Source organism: Diceros bicornis, chromosome 14, assembly GCF_020826845.1.
Source record: "Diceros bicornis minor isolate mBicDic1 chromosome 14, mDicBic1.mat.cur, whole genome shotgun sequence".
In the NCBI taxonomy this organism is placed as follows: domain Eukaryota; kingdom Metazoa; phylum Chordata; class Mammalia; order Perissodactyla; family Rhinocerotidae; genus Diceros; species Diceros bicornis.
Window position 1 is genome coordinate 14,782,375 of NC_080753.1, and position 21,342 is coordinate 14,803,716.

Genomic DNA, 21,342 nt, shown 5'->3' on the forward strand with positions numbered 1-21,342 from the left:
CTCCTTTCTCTACGCAGCAGACATATTTCTGAAAATTGAGTGTTTTTAAAAATGAATTCTATTCCAAATAGATTTAAAACTGTAGGGAATTTTGCAACTTGAACACCTGCTGAATCTACTTGAAAATTTTAGAGCTCCTTTTGTAAATACAGGTAGCCTTCACCCCTACCACATCCACCAGGGCCTTGAGGGCAAGTGTAACCATTATTTGTCCCTTTTTTTTACAGCTCCAGCGTCCAGCATATATCAGGCACAAAATAAATGTTTGCGGAGTTGAACTAAATGTAGATGATTTTATACACTGTACTCTCTTAAATAGGACATACTTATAAGTTTATTCTAAGTTTTTTGCAGATATTCTTTTTCTGGGCATTTATTGTGGCTTTTAGATTTTCTGAAATGGCATAACTATTTTTGCTAGTCTCAGTGTTTTCTTAAAAGTGTAAATTAAATGTATCTTTAGTAATACGTAAGATTTTGCATTGAATTAAAAGCTTGAAGCAGAAGAATGGCACAATGAAGCAGTGTCTAAGGAAGACAGGTCTGGCAGACTGGGCATTGTGGATTGGGTTAGAGAGGTCCAGATTTTCAGTCCTCTGTTTCTTTCCTCTCTGTTCTGCGGTAAGGATAAGATAACTTCTCCAAAATTCTCATTAATACCATTTTTTCAACCCATTACTGTACTTAACATTTGTTTTGTTAAGCTCTTTACTTTTTTGTGTTGATTGGTTCCTGGAGGACTGAGGCCTTTCCAGAAACAAAACAAAACAACCTCGCCCCCATAACCACCAGTAGCTAGTATTTTGATATCTAGAATTTATTTTTTAAAATTAAGCTTTAGTTCAATAATGAGTTAATGAAAGAGGTTATTATTATTTACCCAGCTTAAACATGCATAACATAAATTGGTGGGACAAGGGGACGGGGTGGAATAGTGATTTTATATACGATTCTTAGATTATCCTTTTCTTCTGAGCTTGGGATGGTGGGTCCCTTTGAAGGCTCCAGGGCCATCTTGATATCACTTCCTTAACTTCCCAAGTTTTAACACAGCAAAGTAATAGTATGTAAGCAAAAAATGATGGTAATTTTTCATTTTATTTTTCATAAAGCACAAAATCTATATGGCTCCAATCAAAATTGACAATGCTTTTAATGTCTGAGCAATTTCGAGAGGATTAATTTAAGTGGACAAGATGAGTGTCTGGCTAATCTCTCTGACAAGTATTGAAATACTACTTTTGGCAGGTGAGTAGGATATGTTTTGAAGAGATTATAGGCAGAACACAACAGGTTACTTGAGAACTAGTTTATTGATGCTTAAAATATTATTTCGGGGAAAGTGTTGAAGTTTTTGCTCTGGGTTTAACTTTTCTCTGCTTAATATTATTTTTTTTCTGTTTAGTTGAGATTGTATATTAAATAGTTATGAATATATCTTCAATTTTTAATGGCCAGTGGAAGTTGCTGTTACAGTATAGAACTTTTAATAATAACTTATAACCTTCCTTTTGCAATTCCTTTTTGAGCTATATGATGTAGTTCTTTTTAGATTTTATTGCTTTATCTTCTCAAAGGGAGTAACTTATCTTGTCTTAGTGATTAATGACTGCTGGTATTAAATCTCCTTTTCTCAAATCACGTCTCTAATTTTCTGTGTGAATTTGGTTATCCTCTGTATCTTTTTATGGTATTAGTTTTGGTCTTCTTTAGGTAGAAGTATCTAAAACACCTTTGAGGGGGAAGTATGGGCTGGTCTGGCCGGGGCTGCCATGAATAATTGTGTTGATGTGTATGATTCCCCCCCCACCTTTGGTTGTGCAGTGCTCCACGTGCATAAATGTACATGGAAGCCCTGGGCTAGCCAGAGGTAGCCCGGATTATCCTTTAACTTTTCTGATATAGAAACTGAAAAGTGTTCTGTAGCTAACACTTTCCCTGTCTACGACCTCATGGAGGAGCTGACTGATTTTTGCTTGCTTCCTTGAATTGGCTTTACGTCGGCCAAGTCAAGTCCAAGAGCATCTTCATAGATGAGAGATTGATTAAGGTTATGCTCAGCTGATGTCTCTACAGGAGAACTCAATCTAGCTAGTATGTAAAGTCTATAGTGGGTTTTTTTTAAAGGAAATTTCAGCACTGACCATGCCTCAGCTCCTCTCTGAGGAGACAAGGCAAAAATCTAGAGAAGTTTGCATTTATTTGGGGAGTCACTCTGATCACGTATTCAAAAGGGGTAAACTAGAGGATGGTGTACTGAGAAGGAGGTTTGAAATAGGGACAGCTTCCAAAAGTTTCTCCTCTTCTCTGACAAGTAGAAGTACAAGAAATAAGTGGTGATTTTACAATTAAATATGACCACCTGACTAAAGAGCAGGAAAGAGAGGAGAGACATTATAGGTTCAGTTAGGAACCAAATGTGTCCTTGAGGCCAAAGGAAGTAGAAATTCAGGATTGTCCTGTAAACACTGGGTTTTGGGGTGTCTAAGATGAGATGAGATGATAATGAGATATGATGAGATGAGAGAATCAATTCCTTAAAATAGGAGCTTCGAAGGTGTGGTCCCCAGACTGGTAGACCCAGCAGCACCTGATCAGAAACATAAATTCTTGGGCCCCACTCCAAACCCACTGAATTGGAAACTCTAGGGGTGGGGCCCAGCAATCTGTGTTTTGTCAAGCCCTTCTGGTCATTCGGAGGAGCGCTAACTAGATTTTGCTTTATAACATTGGGGAAGCTGGTGGATTGAATCCGAACGTCCAAACCTGTGTTTTTCTTACTTATTTACAGTGCCTTTCCCGAGTTTTCACATTGAACCTGAAGAGGGTAGCCTTGCAGGGGGAACGTGGATCACAGTCATTTTTGATGGTAGGTTTGGGTCTTACCAAATACATGTTTCTTATTTATTGCTTTAAAGAATCTTAAAGAATATGAGTCTTTGGTGTTGTTCCTTGTCTAAGGACAGGTGTAAAAGAGGGCCTGAAGGGAGATGGACCAACTGACCAGCTTTTGTGTTTCCAGATATTCACTTGCAGAAGTGGAAGTAGAGCCCATCACACCATTATATGTCTGTGTCCACTTTTGTATCATACCCAAACTGTGGGATGGGACGCTAAGAACCCTAAATGAGATGATATGGACGTGCATAGCATAGTACTTGGCAATGTGTTCCTCAGAATCTTGGTTATCTTCCTTGTAGATAATTCTATATGTGGGAGATTCTAAACCATGGCTTAGCATATCCATTTCTACCACAGTAAAGGGTAATTTTGAGGGTTTGGATTTAAGTGGATGGACCTGAAGGGAGGAAGCTTTTTTTGTAAACTCGTAAGTGAGAACTCTCATTTACATAGCAGTCATAAATGACTTTGGAAATGAGGAGTATTAATTTAATCCTTAGGCAAACTCAGTGTCTCACACTGCCCCCGTGTGGCAGTGTTTTTATATTCTCCTGTGTGGATTACAACTCTGCTCAGCCTGAGATTCCCCTTTCCCTTCTGTTTAGATTTGGATGTGGGTCTCCTCTATCCCACCAATGGCTCTCAGCTGGAGATACACCTGGTGAATGTGGCTATGCCTGTGCTGCCAAGTATCCCCTGTGACATCTCTCCTGTCTTCTTGGATTTGCCAGTGGTGATGTGCAGGACCAGGTACACCTGTCCAGGAATGAGAAGATCAGACAAGACCAGTGCTTGCTTACCTCAGTAGTTTTTGGTGGCAAATTAGAGCAACTCTTACCGTGACTGCAATTATCAACTATAGTTTTAAAAAATGTTCCATGTGAATATGCTTCTTAAAAGGTCCCTAACAGGGCTTAAGGGAGATTGAGAATATGGGGAAGAATTTTGACATATTTATAAGGAGGGGCTGGATTGTGTTTTTAGATTTTTGTTTTTACAAGGAGCTCTATGGCTATTAAGATTTCAATAAATGGTGCCATTTTTCTATCTAAAGAACTCATCTTTTGGAATAGCCATAATTGTAATGATTGTGCATAAACCCAAAACCAGTTAGAAAGGAAATTTGCTTTAGTCTTCAGTGTATCTTCCGAGTTTGATACAATTTGTACAGGATTCCAGGTAATCAACTGTCCTACTCAAGTTTTTGTTGGCCTATGAAGTTTACTCTAGTTCATTCTTTCTTTACTCATGTCTTAGAGATGCTGCATGAAAGTGGATCATTGGTTAAGAGGAAAAACATTGTCATTTCCTTTTATTTTCTGTGCCCTTTCAGGAAGGCTCCCTCTCTTCCATCTCTGCCTGTTGAAATCCTAACCAACCAGGCTACAAATGCCACCTCTTCCCTGAACATCCAACTGAGTGTAATCTTTCTTTTCTTTGAAAGTAAGGGCTGAAATCCAGGCTGTGGTTGCAACAGCTTTGAGGAAAGAGCACCTTTTAGTAATTCATCCACAAGGCATGTGTGTGTGTGAACACAAACACACACACATCACACACACATACATTTTTGGTCAATTCATCCTCTAAGGGGGACTTTTTTGTAATTTACACAAAGGCATAACATGTGTAGCCTTAGAGGGTCTCTTTCCTCAGCCCTATGTTTCTCATGACACTTATGTCAGTTGCCCACTTTTCAGACTCATCCTTATAGAATTAAATGTTTTGAGGATAGGGGACGTGTTTAACCTCACCCTTGTAGTCCTTATGGTGCTGAGCACAATACCTCGTGAGTAGAAAATGTTCAATATAGATGTCTGTTGAACTGAAATTCCTTATAGCACTGCTATTTGTTTTAAAACTGGGTTATGTGCTTTCCTTAGCTTTTCTGCTATATTTGGGCATAGAATTCCTACAAGAGTTTGCCATGAAATAAGTCAAAGCTCTGAAGATTTATATGTTCGATCTCCTAAATCCCAACATACTAATGATTTTAAGACACATCTTTGATTTTATATCATCTTTTTAGAGAAAAAGAAATACTACCCTCTTAAATGTACTCATTGATTGAAAGATGAATGTCAAGTTCAATTAACATTCAAATGTGAAAAAATGTACATTTTATCATCAATGAAATACGGTCATACTCATTGTCATAAAAAGACATATCTGCTTTCAGCAAAACAGGCAGTGTAGTGTCTAAATCAGAAGTGCCCAGTCAAAATATAATGCAATCCACACATTTAATTTAAAATTTTCCAGTAGATTAAAACCTCAAAAGAAACAAATGAAATTAATTTCAATAATACATTTATTTAACTCAACATATCCAAAATATTGTCATTTCGTATGTAACTGATATATAAATTATTAATGAGATACTTTATATTCTTTTTTCCATACTGAGTCTTCAAAATCCAGTGTGTATATTACACTTATAGCATATCTTAATCGGGACTAGCCACATTTTAAGTACTTAGTAATCACATATGACTAGTGGCTAACACATTAGACAAAGCAGATTTAAGTATTTAAGGTCATACTAAATATTTTGGTGAAAAGATTTGGAGGCGAGACACTTCTTAAATCTAGCTTCTTATTCATCATATTCCCCCTTTTACAAAAATCAACATGAATGGCAGCCTCGAAGAGGCAAATAAATCACTGATATTTGTGAAAAGGAGAGAAGTTCTAGTGCTTTCTTGATGGATACATGAAGTGTTTACGGGCTCCCTGGATGATCATGAAGTCGAGAACTTTTGGGGCAACATGTGAAATCAATGCCTTTTATCAGAAAGAGCCTAGGTTTCAAGGCTCACTTTGCCCTTAACCTGTAGTATTCACACACACAAGCCTCTTAATCTATCTGGAGCTGTCACTTTTTTTTTTAATGGAAACTAGGATTAGGTTATCTATCAATGTCCCTTCTAACTCTTAAGGTCCTGTGAACCTATGATTCTGAGAAGCAGGACAATTTTTTTTCCCTTAATTTTAGGGACTTTAGTAAAAAAAAATTCATAACTTCTTTTGCTGAAGGATACAATCTTTAAGTCTAGTGGATGAGTGGATCTAGGAGGTGACACGTGAAATCCAGGAATTCTGGGTTAGCTCTGTTTCAAGGTGCAGGGAGATTTGAAGAGGTCAAGTGGGGTTGCTTGGGCACTTCATGAATTTTGATTCACGAGGATTATCACTTTCTGCCCTCAGATGTCCGCTGTCTGAAGCACAGGAGGGTCTGTACCACCTGGAAGTGCACTCTGGGGGACAGGTGGCAGGCAGCCCAAGTCCACAACTAGGAGAGAGCTGTACTTTCAAGGTGGGTTCTAAGGATGGAGGAATGTGTGTTCGCCTGGTCTGAGGGTGTGCTTGTGCTATTGATAAGCAAGTTATGAATCAGCCAGAGTCTGCTTTGCCATGGTAAGAGGAAAAGTGGATGGTAGTTATGGGGTTTCTGAGACGAGACTAACAAAAGATAAATATTGAGCACATTAATTTAATGCTTGCAACAATTTTATAGGGTAGCTATTTATTCTTCTGTTTTTATAGATGAGCAACTTGAGGCTCAGGGAGATTAAACAATTTGCCCGTGTCATAAATACTTTGCCCAGGTAGTAAATGGCAGAACTAGGATTTGAGCCTTCATCTCACTCTGAATCTTCACCTAAACTGAAGCCCGTGGAGGAGCCACAAAGATTACCATTGTGCATCATGTTTCATTTTGCAGCTGCGGTCATCCTGAGTCTCAGCATGGTGACGGGACTCAGGGACTCAACTTCCACCGTCCTGCCTGCTTCATGGTTGATTTTTGTGACCCTAGACTGAAAGGGCATTTGCTGGTGGAATTCTCCTTCAAGCTCAGAGCTAACAAGGATGCAGAGAGAGAGTTTATGAGCCAATGCCTAACTTATTTTAGAGATGCAATATGCATACTGGGGCTTAATTTTATGTTTGGTTCAGTCTATTGTCCATTTCAGATTAGTTTTACACTGAAACAATCTCTGAAAGGGTAAGTCCTAGACTTTTCATAAAAGGCAAACGTTTGACAGGGCTCTGTGACATGTGTGTATTTCTCATAGAGCACCTCTATTTAAGAGCTGTTCAGAAAAGTACAATTTAGTCATTAATTAACGCTCCTTTAGAACAAGACTTCATCCTCTAAATTCATCTCTAATACAATCCATATTTTATATAGGCAATTCCTTTTTCAGATTTGGAATTTGCTGTCAATTAACATTTAACAACTTGTTTCTCACTCCAAGAGAACCTAGTTTTCTGGCATTTTGCTTCTGCACATATGCAGCAGACAGAAAAAATTCATTCTTTCTTGTTAAGACCTGCACCACCACCTCTACGCTGTCTCAGTGAATATAACAGAAAAGCGATGGCCGGGCATGCTCCTTAATCACCACACTGCTCTTGGTTTTGATGTTTCTTTCACCCCAGACACTAGTTTTCCTACTTATTAAAGATTGGAAAGGAGAGAGAGGGGAAGAGGAGAAACGCTTCCTAAAATTGCACATTAAAGAAAGCAAGCCATTCAGTGGTTCAACCAGCTTGGTGAGTTGATGAAAAATCACCAGGGGATGCAGTTAATGAGAGGCATACCAGACTAAGTAAAACACAGTGTGTCTCTTTGCTTTGGGACTGGGACTGGGGGAACCGTGAGCATTAAAAATTAATCCCGTCTCTCCAGTCCACTCCAAAGAGCCTGCTGTGGGCACTGACAAGTTTGAAGGAGTCACGGAAGGTTTATAAGCAGCTGGTGGCTGTGGCTTTGTCATTCTAGTCCCCGGCTTTTCCTCTCCTCCGTCTTGCTGCTGCTGACCTCACTTAGCTCAAGGAGCAGCGTGAGGGAAGCTTGATTCGGAAGCTCATTAATTTTTCACTTTGTCTTGTCTCTAGCTTAGTGGGTGACCAGGGGCCTGTTTCTCTTAGAAATGTACCATTTTATGTCATGTCAGCTTGGAGAGAATCAGAAGTGAAGGCTTTTTTGAGGTTTACCTCTGAGCCTGCCCCACGCTCCAATCTGAGGGATTGGGAGGGAGCGATGAAGGCATCATTCCGTTCCCCCCACACTTCTGGTGGAAGGCTTACAGACTGAGTGGTGGGTCTTATATTTCAAGTTGGCAGTCGAGAGGCATGTTACTTTATTTGGTTTAAACTCAGTTGTTCCATCTGCATCAGTTTCTAACATCTGTGAGAAGGGGCTATAACCACCACTCTACTTCATGAGGCTCCTATGATAAAATTTCCGGTGAAATGACAACGGTACAAAGGGCGTCACAGTGAGTGGTGAGGGCCTGGGTGCAGTAGAAGGCTGGGAGGCCAGGTGGGGATTGTGTGTTTGGCAGGTGCCTGTGGACTTGCATTAATCTTTATCTTGTGAGATCAGAGTCAGCTCTCAATCGGTGAGGTCACAGCATTCTTATTTTGACCCCCTGACCATACATATTTTCTGTGAACTACCTTCTAACTCTTTCCTTTAGGAGGGGAGGAAAGTAGGCTGGCTGTTGATGGCAGGCTGTACAGCATGTGGATCAATACTGAAAACCCACACTTGCCAAGCTGCCATCAGCTTTGTTGAAATGTCTATGGATTCTCAATGTCTGATTAGGGTTGTTGATTAACCAGGGAGTTATTCTTGGGTGATATTGTCTCTGGGGAGGTGGACTCCTGGGTGCTGGAAGCAGACCAAGCAAAACAATTTGCTGTCATTTGTTTTGCAGATGGGAAGCCCTGCAGGTTGTGGGGAATGAAGGCGACCTAGGTGTCTTGAGGAGGTTGAGGGGAAAGGAGCAGGAGGGGGAGACTAAGTCTTTTCCTGGGTGAGTCATTAGCTCAGGGGTCAAACCTTGGCCTGGTTAGTCCATCTTTATACTTTGTTTCTTTACACTGCCCTTGACTTTGAAATGCCCTAATCTTGAACTAACCCAGATTCTTATAGGTGAGATGGAATTCCTGAAATTGTCTTTTTCTCCCTTCTGCTTCTAGACAGTATATCAGGCATCTCAGATGTGGCCACTCTACTCATTCACAAAAATTTGAATGTCTTCTACATACCAGGCTATAAACAGGGATCTACAGCGACTGAGTCAGGCATTGTCCCTGACTTGCTGGAGCTTGTGGTTAACAGATAATGTGCTTCCGGGGGAGGGGGCATCACAAGAAGATTTGGAGTGCCATGACCAGGCTTTCACAGGCTCCCACCTCTCCCGTCAATGCTGTTTTACTTCTTCTCAGAGTAATGTTGCTTCTCATTCCCTGAATCATTTGAATCATTTTCCTCCCAACAGGCACCTTCCATTTTCCCAACAAACACCTCACTTCTGTGCCTACCCACTTCCAATGTTTTGTAGCTTGCTAATCCTTACCAAGGTGCTGCTGATCATAATTTAAATTGCAATCCTTTCACTTTAAATAAACAAAGTCTTATCTAGAAAAAAATTAAAAACCCTCAAGATCCCAAGATATCAGTTTACAACAATGGAATTAAAGGTTGGTATTCTAAAGCATGGCCTGCCTACTTTGCCTTTTGGGAAAGCTGTTCCTGGGTATGGCAGGAGGGCAGGTAGAAACAGGCTTGCCACGGTTTGGGTGATACAGTGCAGGAGAGAGAGCTATATGACCTTGATCAAATTCCCTTTACATCATCTATGGAAGAACTATAATAATATCTGTCATCTCTGCTTCATGGAAATATTATGAAGATGAAAAGAAATAGCTGTAAGGTGATTTTAGGAAATGTAACCATTTACTACCTTAGATGAATGCTCCGTTAAGAATGACTTGTGCTTCTTGTGTTTGTGATTGTGATGTTCTAAAGAAATGCTCACTTATGATAACATTTATTAAACAGTTTTCCAGGGCACAGACACCCATTGTTTACCAAGTTAATCCACCAAGTGGAGTTCCAGGTAAGAAATCTCCTATTAATGTAGGACGAATTATGAATCCCTTAGCCAAAGCTTATTGCAAACTCTTCTACCCAGGTGAGTGGTCTCTACAAAGGAGAACATTTAGCTTCTTCTCTGGTGCTGTTTGGAAAATGTGTCAACCTCTGATTCATTTTTAACCTGGTTTGGCTTCACTTCTGGGCACTTGTACTCTGTGACTTCACTGACGACAAAAGGAATCCAAACATGAAAAGAAAAAGAGGCAAGCAAACTCAGACCAGGTGCTGCCAGAGAATGGAAGAGATAGAAATCATTATCGCTCTTAACTTGGTAATCATCCACCTAATAGCAAACCTTTATTGAACCTTGCTGTGAGCCAGGTTCTGTTCTAAGCTTTTGGCTTGTATTGTCTTATTAGATCCTCATGAAAACCTAGTGATATAGGAACTATTATTATTCCCATTTTGCAGATGAAGAAATGAGATACCAAAATGTTAAGTAGCTTGGCTAAAGTCATACCGCTAATGAGAGTGCAGCTGAGATTGGAACCCAGATGGTCAGATGCAGAGTGGGCCCATAGACCCAACATTTTGTCCTGTGTTGAGCAGTATTGGGTACCACTTGGAAGGGCATTAACCCTGATCCTTATCCTGGGTGTTTGTTTATGAGTTAGGGAGCCACAGATATGCAAAGGCCAGGAGGATAAAAGAGAAGAAGAGAGAGACAGCTGGGGGATTTACATAAAAAAAGGGATTCGGACTAAGAAATGGATTCAGGAACTGCTAAACCTGCCTTAAAACTAAGTAGTAAACACAGCTAGGATTATATATAACTTGCTGTCTGATTCTTGGCAAATTCCTACACCTGTTTCAAGTTTTTCATTTGTTCAGGTTTTCCAGACGATATAAGTATGGGAATACAAGTTGCTAAATTTTTGTATGTGGTTGTGTCTAAATGCATAAACTGACCAAGTTGTTACAATGGCTTGACTGCTCAGGAATGTCAAAATAAATACCTGAATTACTAAAAAGTGTTTGCACGTTTGTGTGTGTGTGTTTGTGTGTGTGTGTACTGATGCAGATTATGTATGTGTGTATTTAAATTATATCCTGAAGACTATGACTTCAGCTTTATCTTATTAGTGCAGGTTATTCATAGATCTGTTCCTTTCCATTTGTCTGAATAATCAAGACATAATAATATTTTATTGAAAAGAGATGCGGTCTGTGAAAATCACATGCAGATGTTTGGGTCCCTGCTGCTCTGGTGTTGGAAAGCTCCTGTTTAGATGGCAGAAGTCTTGTTAGGGTGAGGGAGGAGGAAGGAGCCAACCTTTAGAGGTGTGAAGTGGGATGTCACCTGGCACCTAGATCTGTCAAGCCCGTTTCTCCCACTGAATTCGAGTTTAGCACACTGTCTCCTCCACCTTCTAGGGGGATGATTGGTGGCCGGCCTGGTTGGAGTGGTCCCTCCAGGCAGGATCCACATGGCTACGTCTTTGAAATCACTTTCCAGAGGATTACTCTCATTTTATTTGGGATGCCTGCCCAGAGTAGCAACTGGGGAGATGGGGGAGGTGGTGGGGACAGGAGAGATGACGTTTTATGAGCAGTTGAATTTCTGTTTGTGGTTAACAGTCCTCCACTGTGACTCAGAATCCCCCAGCACCACCGTGATCTGGCTTAGCCATTTCTCAGCCTCTGTTGGGCTTCTTTGAAATGAAATAATAATAATGAAAAAACCACCCCACAGGAATTGCTAATTTCTATAATTTGTTAATAGTTTTCAAAATTATGCCCATCAAAGCTAGAAATCATGTCTTCCAAAGCCAGGAGATCAATAATTTAGCCCTACTAAAATGAAGGGCAATTATTTTGCCAGTTGTTAATAGTAGCAGAGAACTTCAGACTCTGGGCTTTTGTTAATTCTCTGACCTTTGTCTAAGTCTCTAGGTTTCCTCTCTTTCTACCCATTCATCTGTAAAGTGGCTCTAATACTTCCTGGAAGGTTCCCATTGTTTTAGTGCCAGTTATTCAATGATTGCAGGTGAAAGGCACTGCGTATTAATAAAACAGTAATGCGAAGGGAATAACTTCTCGGTAATGCTCTTTTGTGGCCCTAAATGTGGACCTGAAGGGATTCAAAGTCCTCTGAATTCAGTGACCACATGAGCCCCATAGGCGCCCTTTTCTCTTCCATTTTTGGGGTTTTAACTCCGTTAACCAATGCCTCTCTCATCTCTCAACATTGTGAGGCTGGAAGATTACAGCTTAGATAGTTAAATTCTCTAATTATCTGGAAGGCACACGTTTCCAGGTTGTGGTTAGTGTGGTGAACTTTAACTACATCACCTTGCTATGGGACGTTTGCTTTAAACTTTGCCTCACGCAGTTCCACAGAACTGAGTTTAGGTGTTTTTCAACTATGGAAGAAATCAGTTCATGTAGCATCCGGTAGGGGCCCCCAAACTCTTTCTGAGAAAGAGTTACTTTAGATTTCTTTCCCACCTCCTACGAGCAGAGGCGGTGGGGGTAGTACTGAGAGCGCACCTTGCTGAAAGGGGATTGCTGATGCCTGCCCTCCCATTCTTGCGAACTCAAAAGAGGGAACTGTTAGGGAAAAATTTGTTACCCAATGGAAATCCCTACAAATCACCTAGAGGAGACCCAGCAGTAGAAGTCATCCATTTATCAGTGAGCAAGGCAGACACCAAATGTTTGCATATCTCTAATTTGCTCTGTCTTTGAAAATGAGCATATTTGTTGAATGGATGAGATGTGCAATTGCCAATCCTTTAAGCTATACCTCTGTTGCTATCTCGTGCTCTTCTTTCTTAGTTCCTGTCCGTTTGGGTCACTCATGACATTTATCTTTTGTACTCTGAGATACGGAAAAAAGTTTAGTATCCTTGAATACCCATCCAGATTTGTGATATGAGCCTCCTCGTGTGTCCACATTAGCAAAAGTCCAGAGGAAAGTCTCATGAAATGTGGAGTACCCCAATCCACACTGTTCTTAAATCCCACGATGGGTAGATGGTCTACACACAGCTAAGAGAACGGATCAGGGCAGAGTGTGGAAACCAGCCCCTTCGTTTTGAAAGCCTCACGCCTCGTGGGACTGTGAGGGAGACCCGTTATTTCTTCCATCCTCCATACGTGGATGATTAACTCTATGATTGCAATAATTGGTTATTGTAGACTTTCTAATGTGTAATATCAATCACTGGGTCATACTTGGTGAGCCTTTCCTGTTGTACAGTTTATAAAAAAGTGTTAATATTCTGACTTTTGACTGGCTTACCCATATTGACTAGATATAACTGAAAAGAAATACAGCTTACATTATACATTTAGAGTTTGAACTAAGTATATTAGATTTTTTAAAAATCTTCTTAAAACAGGAAAAGTAATACAAGTGTACGGCTGGATTATCACTGGAAGATCAGAAACCTTTGATTTTGATGCCGAGTACATTGACAGGTAAGCTTGTGTTTGTTTCTGTGTTTGACTAGTTACAAACAAGCTGGATCGCTTCCTAGGGCCAGCTTCCCTGATAGCAATAAACTGTAAGCAGTTGGCACAGAATTGCCATTTTCCTCTTTGCAGCTATGGTCCCTGGTGAGCCGGGCTTCAGCAAACTTTGTTAATGTAATTGTGACTGGTCGATTAAGTTGGTCCATTTATTTACTGCCAACTGGTCACTCTGGGATCAGTGTGAATTGTGCTGTAATTGCATCTGTGGATTTTCTTTTCTGAGGCTCACTCTTCTCCCACTTGTTTCTTAGTCCAAAATAAAGTCTTTGTAAAATGATGTGTGAACCCAAAGGAGCATTATAACTTCCTCGTTTGGTTCTTATCCATTTGTGCATTTAGAAATTCTAATGGTGTGATCAGAGGAAAACGTGGAAGAAGGTGTGAAAGCCGTTGAGTTTTTAATGATTTCTGGGAATGATTGGGATGTCAACATGACTTTCTTCACTGGAGACTTTTTAAATGGGAAGTGGTGCTGTGAAGCCATCTCTGCTAGGGAGAGAGGAGAATACGAGGGAGAGTGATGAAGCTGTGTTTGTGGGGAGCCCCTAGCAACTGGGATTATTCCACATATGAAGCAATTATAGTGAGGATTTATACGGCAGAAGGAGCATAATCTTACTATATGCTCAGCTGAGTAGAGTCTTTATACTGTGTCTAATTTTTCTTTCACTCCTAGACAGGATAGGGGTGTCCTCCTCTGTTCTGTTCCATCTCTTTGATTCTGCTCTAGTTGAAGAGAACAAGATTTGACTACTCTCAGGATCTACATTTCCGGCATTAAGTAATGGTCAACTTATCTTGAAGGGAAATTACTCTTCCTGTGGAGGAGAGAAGCCCCAAGTACATCCTTGACAATATGCCATATTCACTACTTGGTCCCATCTCAATGTTGGTCTAAGATAACAGCCTTTGAAGGGAAGAACAAAGGCAGAAACTCCACAATAGCTGTGTAGACCCAATATAGCCAACGTGGAGATGAGGAAGATTTTTCAGGAAAGGGGAAATGCAGTGTGAAAGGGTGGGCCATGAAACGCTGTTGTGCACCCCTGCCTTCAGGCTGAGAATTTGATTAAACATCTCCTCAGGGGACAACCTTCAGCCACCTGCAATGGTGTCCCACAAATTCAGAGGGGAATGTTCATAAAAATGTTTCCTCTAAGTTTTGCAAGGAATATTTGCTGGGTGCATTGTACTATTGTCTCGTGTCTTTTGTTTCCATTTTTTATCCAGCCCATTGATCTTGGAAGCTCAAGGAGAAAGATGGGTCACTCCTTGCTCTCTTGTAAACAGGCAGACAGGAAGCCGGTGAGTGTTTCTTGCAAACATATATGCTTTTGGTTCTTCCACGTGAGTGTAACACACACACACACATCTATTTTTTAATATAAGTCACCCATAACTGTTGACTGCCTTATCTTTAGACTTATTGGAAAAGACACAGTAATTGATTCAAAATGCAAATTGAAGTGGACTCTGAAACCTTTCTTGAAAACAAATAGCTGATACTTACTAACTGCTAACTATTGGCCAAGCCCTGCTCTGATGCTTTACATTTAAGGCAGCCAATAACCTTGTGAGTATATACAGTTATTGGTCTCACTTTACAGATGAGGAAACTGAGGCACAGAGAGGTTAAGTAATTTGCCCAAGGTCTCACAAAGAGCAAGTGGCAGAGCTGAGATTTGAACCGGGCCAACTAACCAGTCCAGAGTTCATGCTCTTAACCACTATTATGCTATAAAGCCTAGCCAAAGGAAACAACAACTACATTTTTTTTAAATGAGTGGCTACATGCTCACAGTTCAGATAACCAACATTTTTCTGGATTTTCACTTCACCCTGGACGGGGTAGCTTCACCCTCCTCTGAGGAGTCACAGAATTATACTACATGGCTTAGCTTTTTGGGACTAGCTTTTAGCAGAGCCAAATTCTATCATGTAGTTTTTCCTGATAACTTCAGATTGTTGCTCAGGATTGTCCTTTTTTTTGGGTTCACACTTGATAGACTTTTTTTTTTTTTGGTAAGAGTTTTGCTATACTTGTCATATAATAGGTTTTGGAAAGAAAGGACTGAGTGGAGGTTAGGAGTGAGTTAAATTTTGTCTCTCACTGTGTTCAACTGGTAACGTATATTGATGACAAGTCTAGTTAGTACTACTCTAAGCATTTGCCCCAATGAGCCTACAAATTTTCTCTGGCTAATTTGCCTTTTATTTTATTTTTTACTTTCCTGGCTAAAGAGTCAGAACTTCTTAACTAAGTTGTCTGGTAATTCTCACCTCTGTTTTTGGGTTGTTTCCCTAGCTATCCTTTTCAGGAAGACCACGGTCTTGGGACTCTGCAGTGCCGCGTGGAAGGCAACTACATTGGTCTGTGTGAGAAGTAACATAATTTTAAAGTCTTATCCATTTCTTTCTCTGTATTTGGAAAAAAACTCTTTCAAGCATTGGCTCTCATGAGGATGATAACAATAACTATCACTTGTTGAGAACTCCTGAAAAAACACTATACGAAGCAGCTTAAATATAAACTAGTTTAATCCTCACAATAAGCCTGTGAGGTTGGTGGAATTATTTTTGCTTTACACGTGAGAAAATCAAAACTAATACCAGTGGAGCAGGATTTATCATGCTTAGTCTAACTCCAAGTCTGGGCTCTTACCCACTATGCACTGCTAATTTATCCTTTTATTCTTGGACGTCAACATTACTGATGGTGCTAGGTCTGGGAGGTGTTTATTTTGGGCACTGTTAGAGAAATTACAGATTGATAACTTGGTGATATCTGGAGTCCTTGGGTTTATGGCAGCAATGGCCTGGCCCAGGCAATTCTTGCAGACCCTACGTTAATGTCTGTTTCTTTTTGTTACAGGCTCCCAGAATGTTAGTTTCTCAGTGTTTAACAAAGGAAAGTAAGTACCTGAGAGTAAGCAAATTTATTTTCATCTTATATCATCTCTCTCTCTCTCATCTTGCTTACTTTTTTTTAACTTTTTATAATGGAAAATTTCAAATATACATGAACAGCGTAGAATAATGAAACCCCATGTACTTGCTTGATTTCTTTTACTTGGGTAAGTATAATTGAGTTCTATGCACTCATCTTGAGGCAATGTAAATATTTTAATGTGGTGATGGTACAGAATTTTGGGAATTGCCTCTTAAGTAATCTCACAATACTGTAAATTTACAACAGTACATAGCTCCATGAAATACACTGTAGTATTCCAGGAAATGCCTCCTTTACGATGGAAAGGGTCCAAATTTTATAGAGCTTTGGAGAGATAAATTAGGATTCTGCATTTCTATATGACTTACCTCAGTTCTGCCACTATATAATTTGTCAGGTGTTTTCCTTAAAAGTGCATTGTCCAGCTAATATGAATTTCATGTGGTGCTAGTGACGCATTAACTACAGCCACACAGTCCAAAGTATGGAGACTTTCTCTCTCTGTCTCTCTCTTTAATTTACGAGAGAATAAAATGAATATATAGAGAGCATCTACTATAGGCCAGCTCCATCCCAGACACTTTCACATTCATCATTCCGTTTAATGCTTGTGATACGCTGTGAAGAGGGTATTATGATTCCCAAACAAAAATTTTCTAAATCAGAAAACAAACTTTGTCCCCTTGGTATCATTCTCTGGTCATCAAAGAGAGCTGGTATCCAAACTGTTTGAAAGGGCACTACAGGTTAGTCCATGATCTGCCTTTCAGGAAATCAATTTCAAAAATGCAATCCTAGATGCTCTTTTCATCCAAAATACAACTTTGTCTTTTCTGAAGGTCAATGGTGCACAAGACTGCCTGGCTGATCAGTGCTAAACAGGACCTTTTCCTGTACCAGACCTACTCAGGTACTGTTTCCTTTTACCCCGAACTCCTCAGTCCTTCCCTTATGCCCTCACTTCCTTTTCCTCTGGCCATTTCTCTATGACCATTAACATATGACGGTGGCCCTCCAATCATGGATGACCCTTTGCTTTTGGATGAGAATAAGCTGCTTGTATGAATATCAGCTTTGGTTTCTATAATAAAAAAGGCTTGATCATAGACTTCGATTTAAAGTCCATGAATAGAGACTGAATGAAAGGGGAATCATCCTTGTTCTATGTTCTGAGAAATAACAGAAAAGAGGTGGCACTGAAAAATCTGAAAGCACATCTTTCCAGTTACTTTAACGCGTCACCTCTGAGCATTCACTCAACAATTTATGACTTGCTGGTACTGATGCTAAACTACTGTGTTGCTATCTGATAAGTAGACCCCCACACTAAAAAATGAATGCTGAAAATTGAAAATTTGCATGAAATTGTGAACTCAATTCAGTAATAGAACGTTGACTACTGAAGAAGAGCACTTAGATTCTAGGCTCGAATACAATCACAGAGCCACTGAATAAATGCCTGTGAGGTTGGTTCAGATTCCAGAGGCAGCAGAATCTACCTTTGCCAAAAGTGCGAGAAATTCCGTAGGTCGTGGGGAAAATGGCATTCACTCTCCAGATAGCCTAATTCTGCAAAAGCTGAATTTCTACACTTGCCTTTATTTTCTTTAAACAGTGTAACTAGTCTCTTTTAGAGTAAGTTTGAAGAAGCGCCTGGGGTGATGGTGGTAGTGACAGCAGCAAGAAGAATGGCTGGCCCTTGTTGAGTGTTTTACATACAATCTCGATATTTATTTCACTCAGCGATGTGATAGGCAATGATAGCCTCATTCTACAGATGAAGAAACAGACTCAGAGAGGCATTTGTGCAAAGGTCCTAGTTCTAGAAAGTCCAGATCTAATTCCAAATGTTGTGCATGGAACCAATATACTATGGGAAGTATACTCTCCTTGCCCCTCTTCCCAAGCTTCTTTGTGAGTCTGCTCATCAATATTGAACCCTGAATGCCAGATAGGCTCACAGGTACCTCTGATCACACAGCTATTTCATATTTCCAGTGTCAGTGTCTTCTTGGGATGAGGCCTCTCAGGCCAGAACCTTTTCATAGCAGAGGAGGCTGTGGGGAGAGGGGATGGGCAACTGCAAAGAGCTCTGGGCTGAGCTCCTCGAGGGCTGGCATTCAATTACTAGTTGAGCTTGGCTAAGTCATTTGGACTTTCAGAGCTGTAGACATCTATAAACTGGACAAAACGGTGTTTGTCCTAACTCCAAAAGTTGTCGGAAGAAGTAGATGAGCAAGAGTCTTGAGATTCATCCAAGATTTTCCACTCTTCTCATCTCCACATCCATTCAATCACGAATTTCTGGCAATTTTACCTCCCACATACATCTTGAAGATGTATCTACTCTATCTCTACAACCACTGCCTTAATTCATGATCCCATCATCTCAGCCTGGTATGTGCAATGGTTTCTCAGGGGCCCCCAACCTGCCTTTTGTCCCCTGCTGATCCATGCTCTGTATAGCCACCACCATTCTCGACATCAGGTGTCGAGACATATGATGCCTTTCCCCTGCTACTATCCTCTAATGGCTTCCCATCCCCTGCAGGAAATAGTACAAGCTTCTGATCTCCTTCTTTCTCTGCTTCTCCAGCTCCTTCTCTCTCTTATACTCCAACAACACTTAAACGCACTGCACAATTCCTTCTTTCTACCCGCAGGCTGTCACTTGCTTTAAAAGCCCTTTCTCTTCTTTCTCCTTTTCATTTGGCTAGCTCTAATTCATCCTTTAAGATTCAGCTTAGATGTCATTTCAGAAATTTCTTTCTACTCCACCATACCCCCACCCCACTCCTAAACCTCTCCTCTGCACTTTCACACGCTCTCTCTAATTTCACTAGACCAACGATAATTATACTTTTGTGTACCTGCCCTTCCTTACCATTCTCATCTCCTTGAGGACGGGACCTATTTTGTATTTGTCTCTGTATCCCTAGTACCACATCGTAGGTGCTCCGTGAATGTTGGAAAGGGTTATAAAATAGTAGGTTAAAAGAAGGAGGTTATATATTAGTGTTGAATTTTGATATTCAAGTGTGAAGGATCAATTTTTGCCCCCAAATATCTCCTCTGCTTTGTCTCATGGGTGAAATTATATAAGAAATTCCCTTGAAGTGGTAACCATTCATGATTAGATTCTTCACATCTTTGGTTTATCAGAGAACATGGCTCCTCTTTCCTCTTGAGGGAATGAAACTTAAAATTGTCCAAGTTTGAGCATAGGAGAGGAAAGGATAGAAAAAGTTAAATTCTTGAGAATATGTGGCATCGTACTGTAGGGTTTTGAAGCCACGAGGAGGCAGCTTGGAAGACCTGAGTATGCGGTGCTGCGTGCACACGGCAGGAAGGAGCACGCAGGATGGGGAGGAGTGGAAGGGTACTGAGGCAGTGTAATTTGTTCTTTTGCTTAGAGCAAATTGCAGACTCATATGGGTGAACTGAAACCTCGCCTGGTGCATCCGAAGTTGATTCTTCCGTAAAGTATAACCTGTTGTTCTGTGGCTCGTAAATAGACTACTTGAGGTCAGGAGACAGATTTCCTAAGAAAGCGTCAGGGTATGCAGAGGTTTTTGCAGACACCATGAGCGACTGCATTTCCTCTTCCTTAAAAATATTGATCCTGTATAATATATATTATTATATATGGGTCCTTTTCTTATTATGTGCATTTTTTAAATGACTATTATTAGAAAAATTCCAACTGTTGCTGGGCTTAGAAAGTTAAAGAAATAAATTATTAATAGCTTCTATTATTATATTATTATCTGGGTCACATCCTGGTCTATATTCAGAAGCTTACCTTTTTTTTTTTCTCTTGCAGAAATACTATCTGTGTTTCCAGAGACTGGAAGCCTTGGGGGAAGAACAGACATCACGATTACAGGAGACTTCTTTGACAATCCCGCCCAGGTTACCATTGCAGGTAACTAAGTGGAAACGGCTGGAGATAGTTCATGGTTTTAAAAGCTGTAGGAGATCATGTATCTCTTATGGCATGGAGAGGGTGGGGGCAGCAATTTTTCTTTTTCTGACTCATCATGCCCCCCTGCCCTAAGATCTTTTACCTGTGTTGGTGGGGACCAGGTAGGACTACAGCCCTGCAGCTCTGCAAATGTGCAACAGGAATCAGAGGTCCCATAGACACACCAACAATTCGTGGGCAATTCTCTTGGGTGTCCCCATCTTGGGAGTGAAGACAAGGGAAAAGTAGATCTGCCTCTTCACAAAGATCTGCTCCTACTAAAAAGCAATCCCTCTCCCCACTCTCCCCCATTAGCCCTCTCTATATGGACAAGCAGAAGAGGGCAGGCATTTGCTGTGCAGATTCTTCTAGAATGCCCCCTTGGCAAACCCTTTTGTGATACCCGTGTAGAACCTTTTGTTCTGCCAGGTGGGATGCTCCTCTAGTTGGTGACACCAAGGATGCAGGAAAATGTCCTCACACTCTCATGTCACACCTACCCTCCCAAGCACAGCTGAGTGGTTCAATCATCTTTAGTAAACGGCATTGCATAATGTTACTTTCTTTCTGATTACTATAAGCTGCCCTGTGTTCCATTACTCTGCACTCTCCCTTTCCTGGTCTCTTTCCATTGAGGTGACAATTTTTGCTATGCTATCCACTTCCAGCCCTTTGCCTTAGGATAGGAGCCTGTGTACTTCAGTGCGGTCCTGTGGTCCTGCCGTCACATCTGTATATCTATATTGATATCAATATTGAAATCCATATCTAATTTTTAACATTCTCCTCAGGCATTCCATGTGACATTAGACATGTCTCTCCCAGGAAGATTGAGTGCACCACTAGGGCTCCAGGAAAAGGTGCAAGGCTCACTGCTCCTCAGGCAGGTAAGGAAGTCACTGCAGCTGCTCAACGACCTCCGGTTACATTTTTAGCCACGAGGGGATGGGAAGTAGAAATGAAAGTGTTTGAATTCTGTCTCATCTGTTTGACCGGTTAGCTCAGTGAGCCCATGACACCGCTGTCAGTGTTTTCATTTCAGAGAGGCTCTTAGCTTTATTCAGATGCTTATTGACACTGAGCTCCTAGCCCCAGCCAGAT

At 40.7% G+C, this 21,342-nt stretch overlaps 1 protein-coding gene across 1 annotated transcript in view; it reads left to right on the plus strand.

Moving 5' to 3' along the window:
- The first annotated feature begins 1,196 nt into the window (after window positions 1-1,196).
- The window catches only part of PKHD1 (PKHD1 ciliary IPT domain containing fibrocystin/polyductin), a 415,790-nt gene continuing 395,644 nt past the window's right edge, over window positions 1,197-21,342 (plus strand). Inside the window, exons 1-12 of the mRNA XM_058554174.1 lie at window positions 1,197-1,248; window positions 2,792-2,869; window positions 3,507-3,651; window positions 6,106-6,214; window positions 9,755-9,812; window positions 13,195-13,273; window positions 14,558-14,632; window positions 15,633-15,697; window positions 16,200-16,239; window positions 17,117-17,187; window positions 20,101-20,202; window positions 21,033-21,128. Of these exons, the coding sequence (XP_058410157.1) occupies window positions 1,197-1,248; window positions 2,792-2,869; window positions 3,507-3,651; window positions 6,106-6,214; window positions 9,755-9,812; window positions 13,195-13,273; window positions 14,558-14,632; window positions 15,633-15,697; window positions 16,200-16,239; window positions 17,117-17,187; window positions 20,101-20,202; window positions 21,033-21,128 (970 nt within the window). The remainder of the gene's footprint in view (window positions 1,249-2,791; window positions 2,870-3,506; window positions 3,652-6,105; window positions 6,215-9,754; window positions 9,813-13,194; window positions 13,274-14,557; window positions 14,633-15,632; window positions 15,698-16,199; window positions 16,240-17,116; window positions 17,188-20,100; window positions 20,203-21,032; window positions 21,129-21,342) is intronic.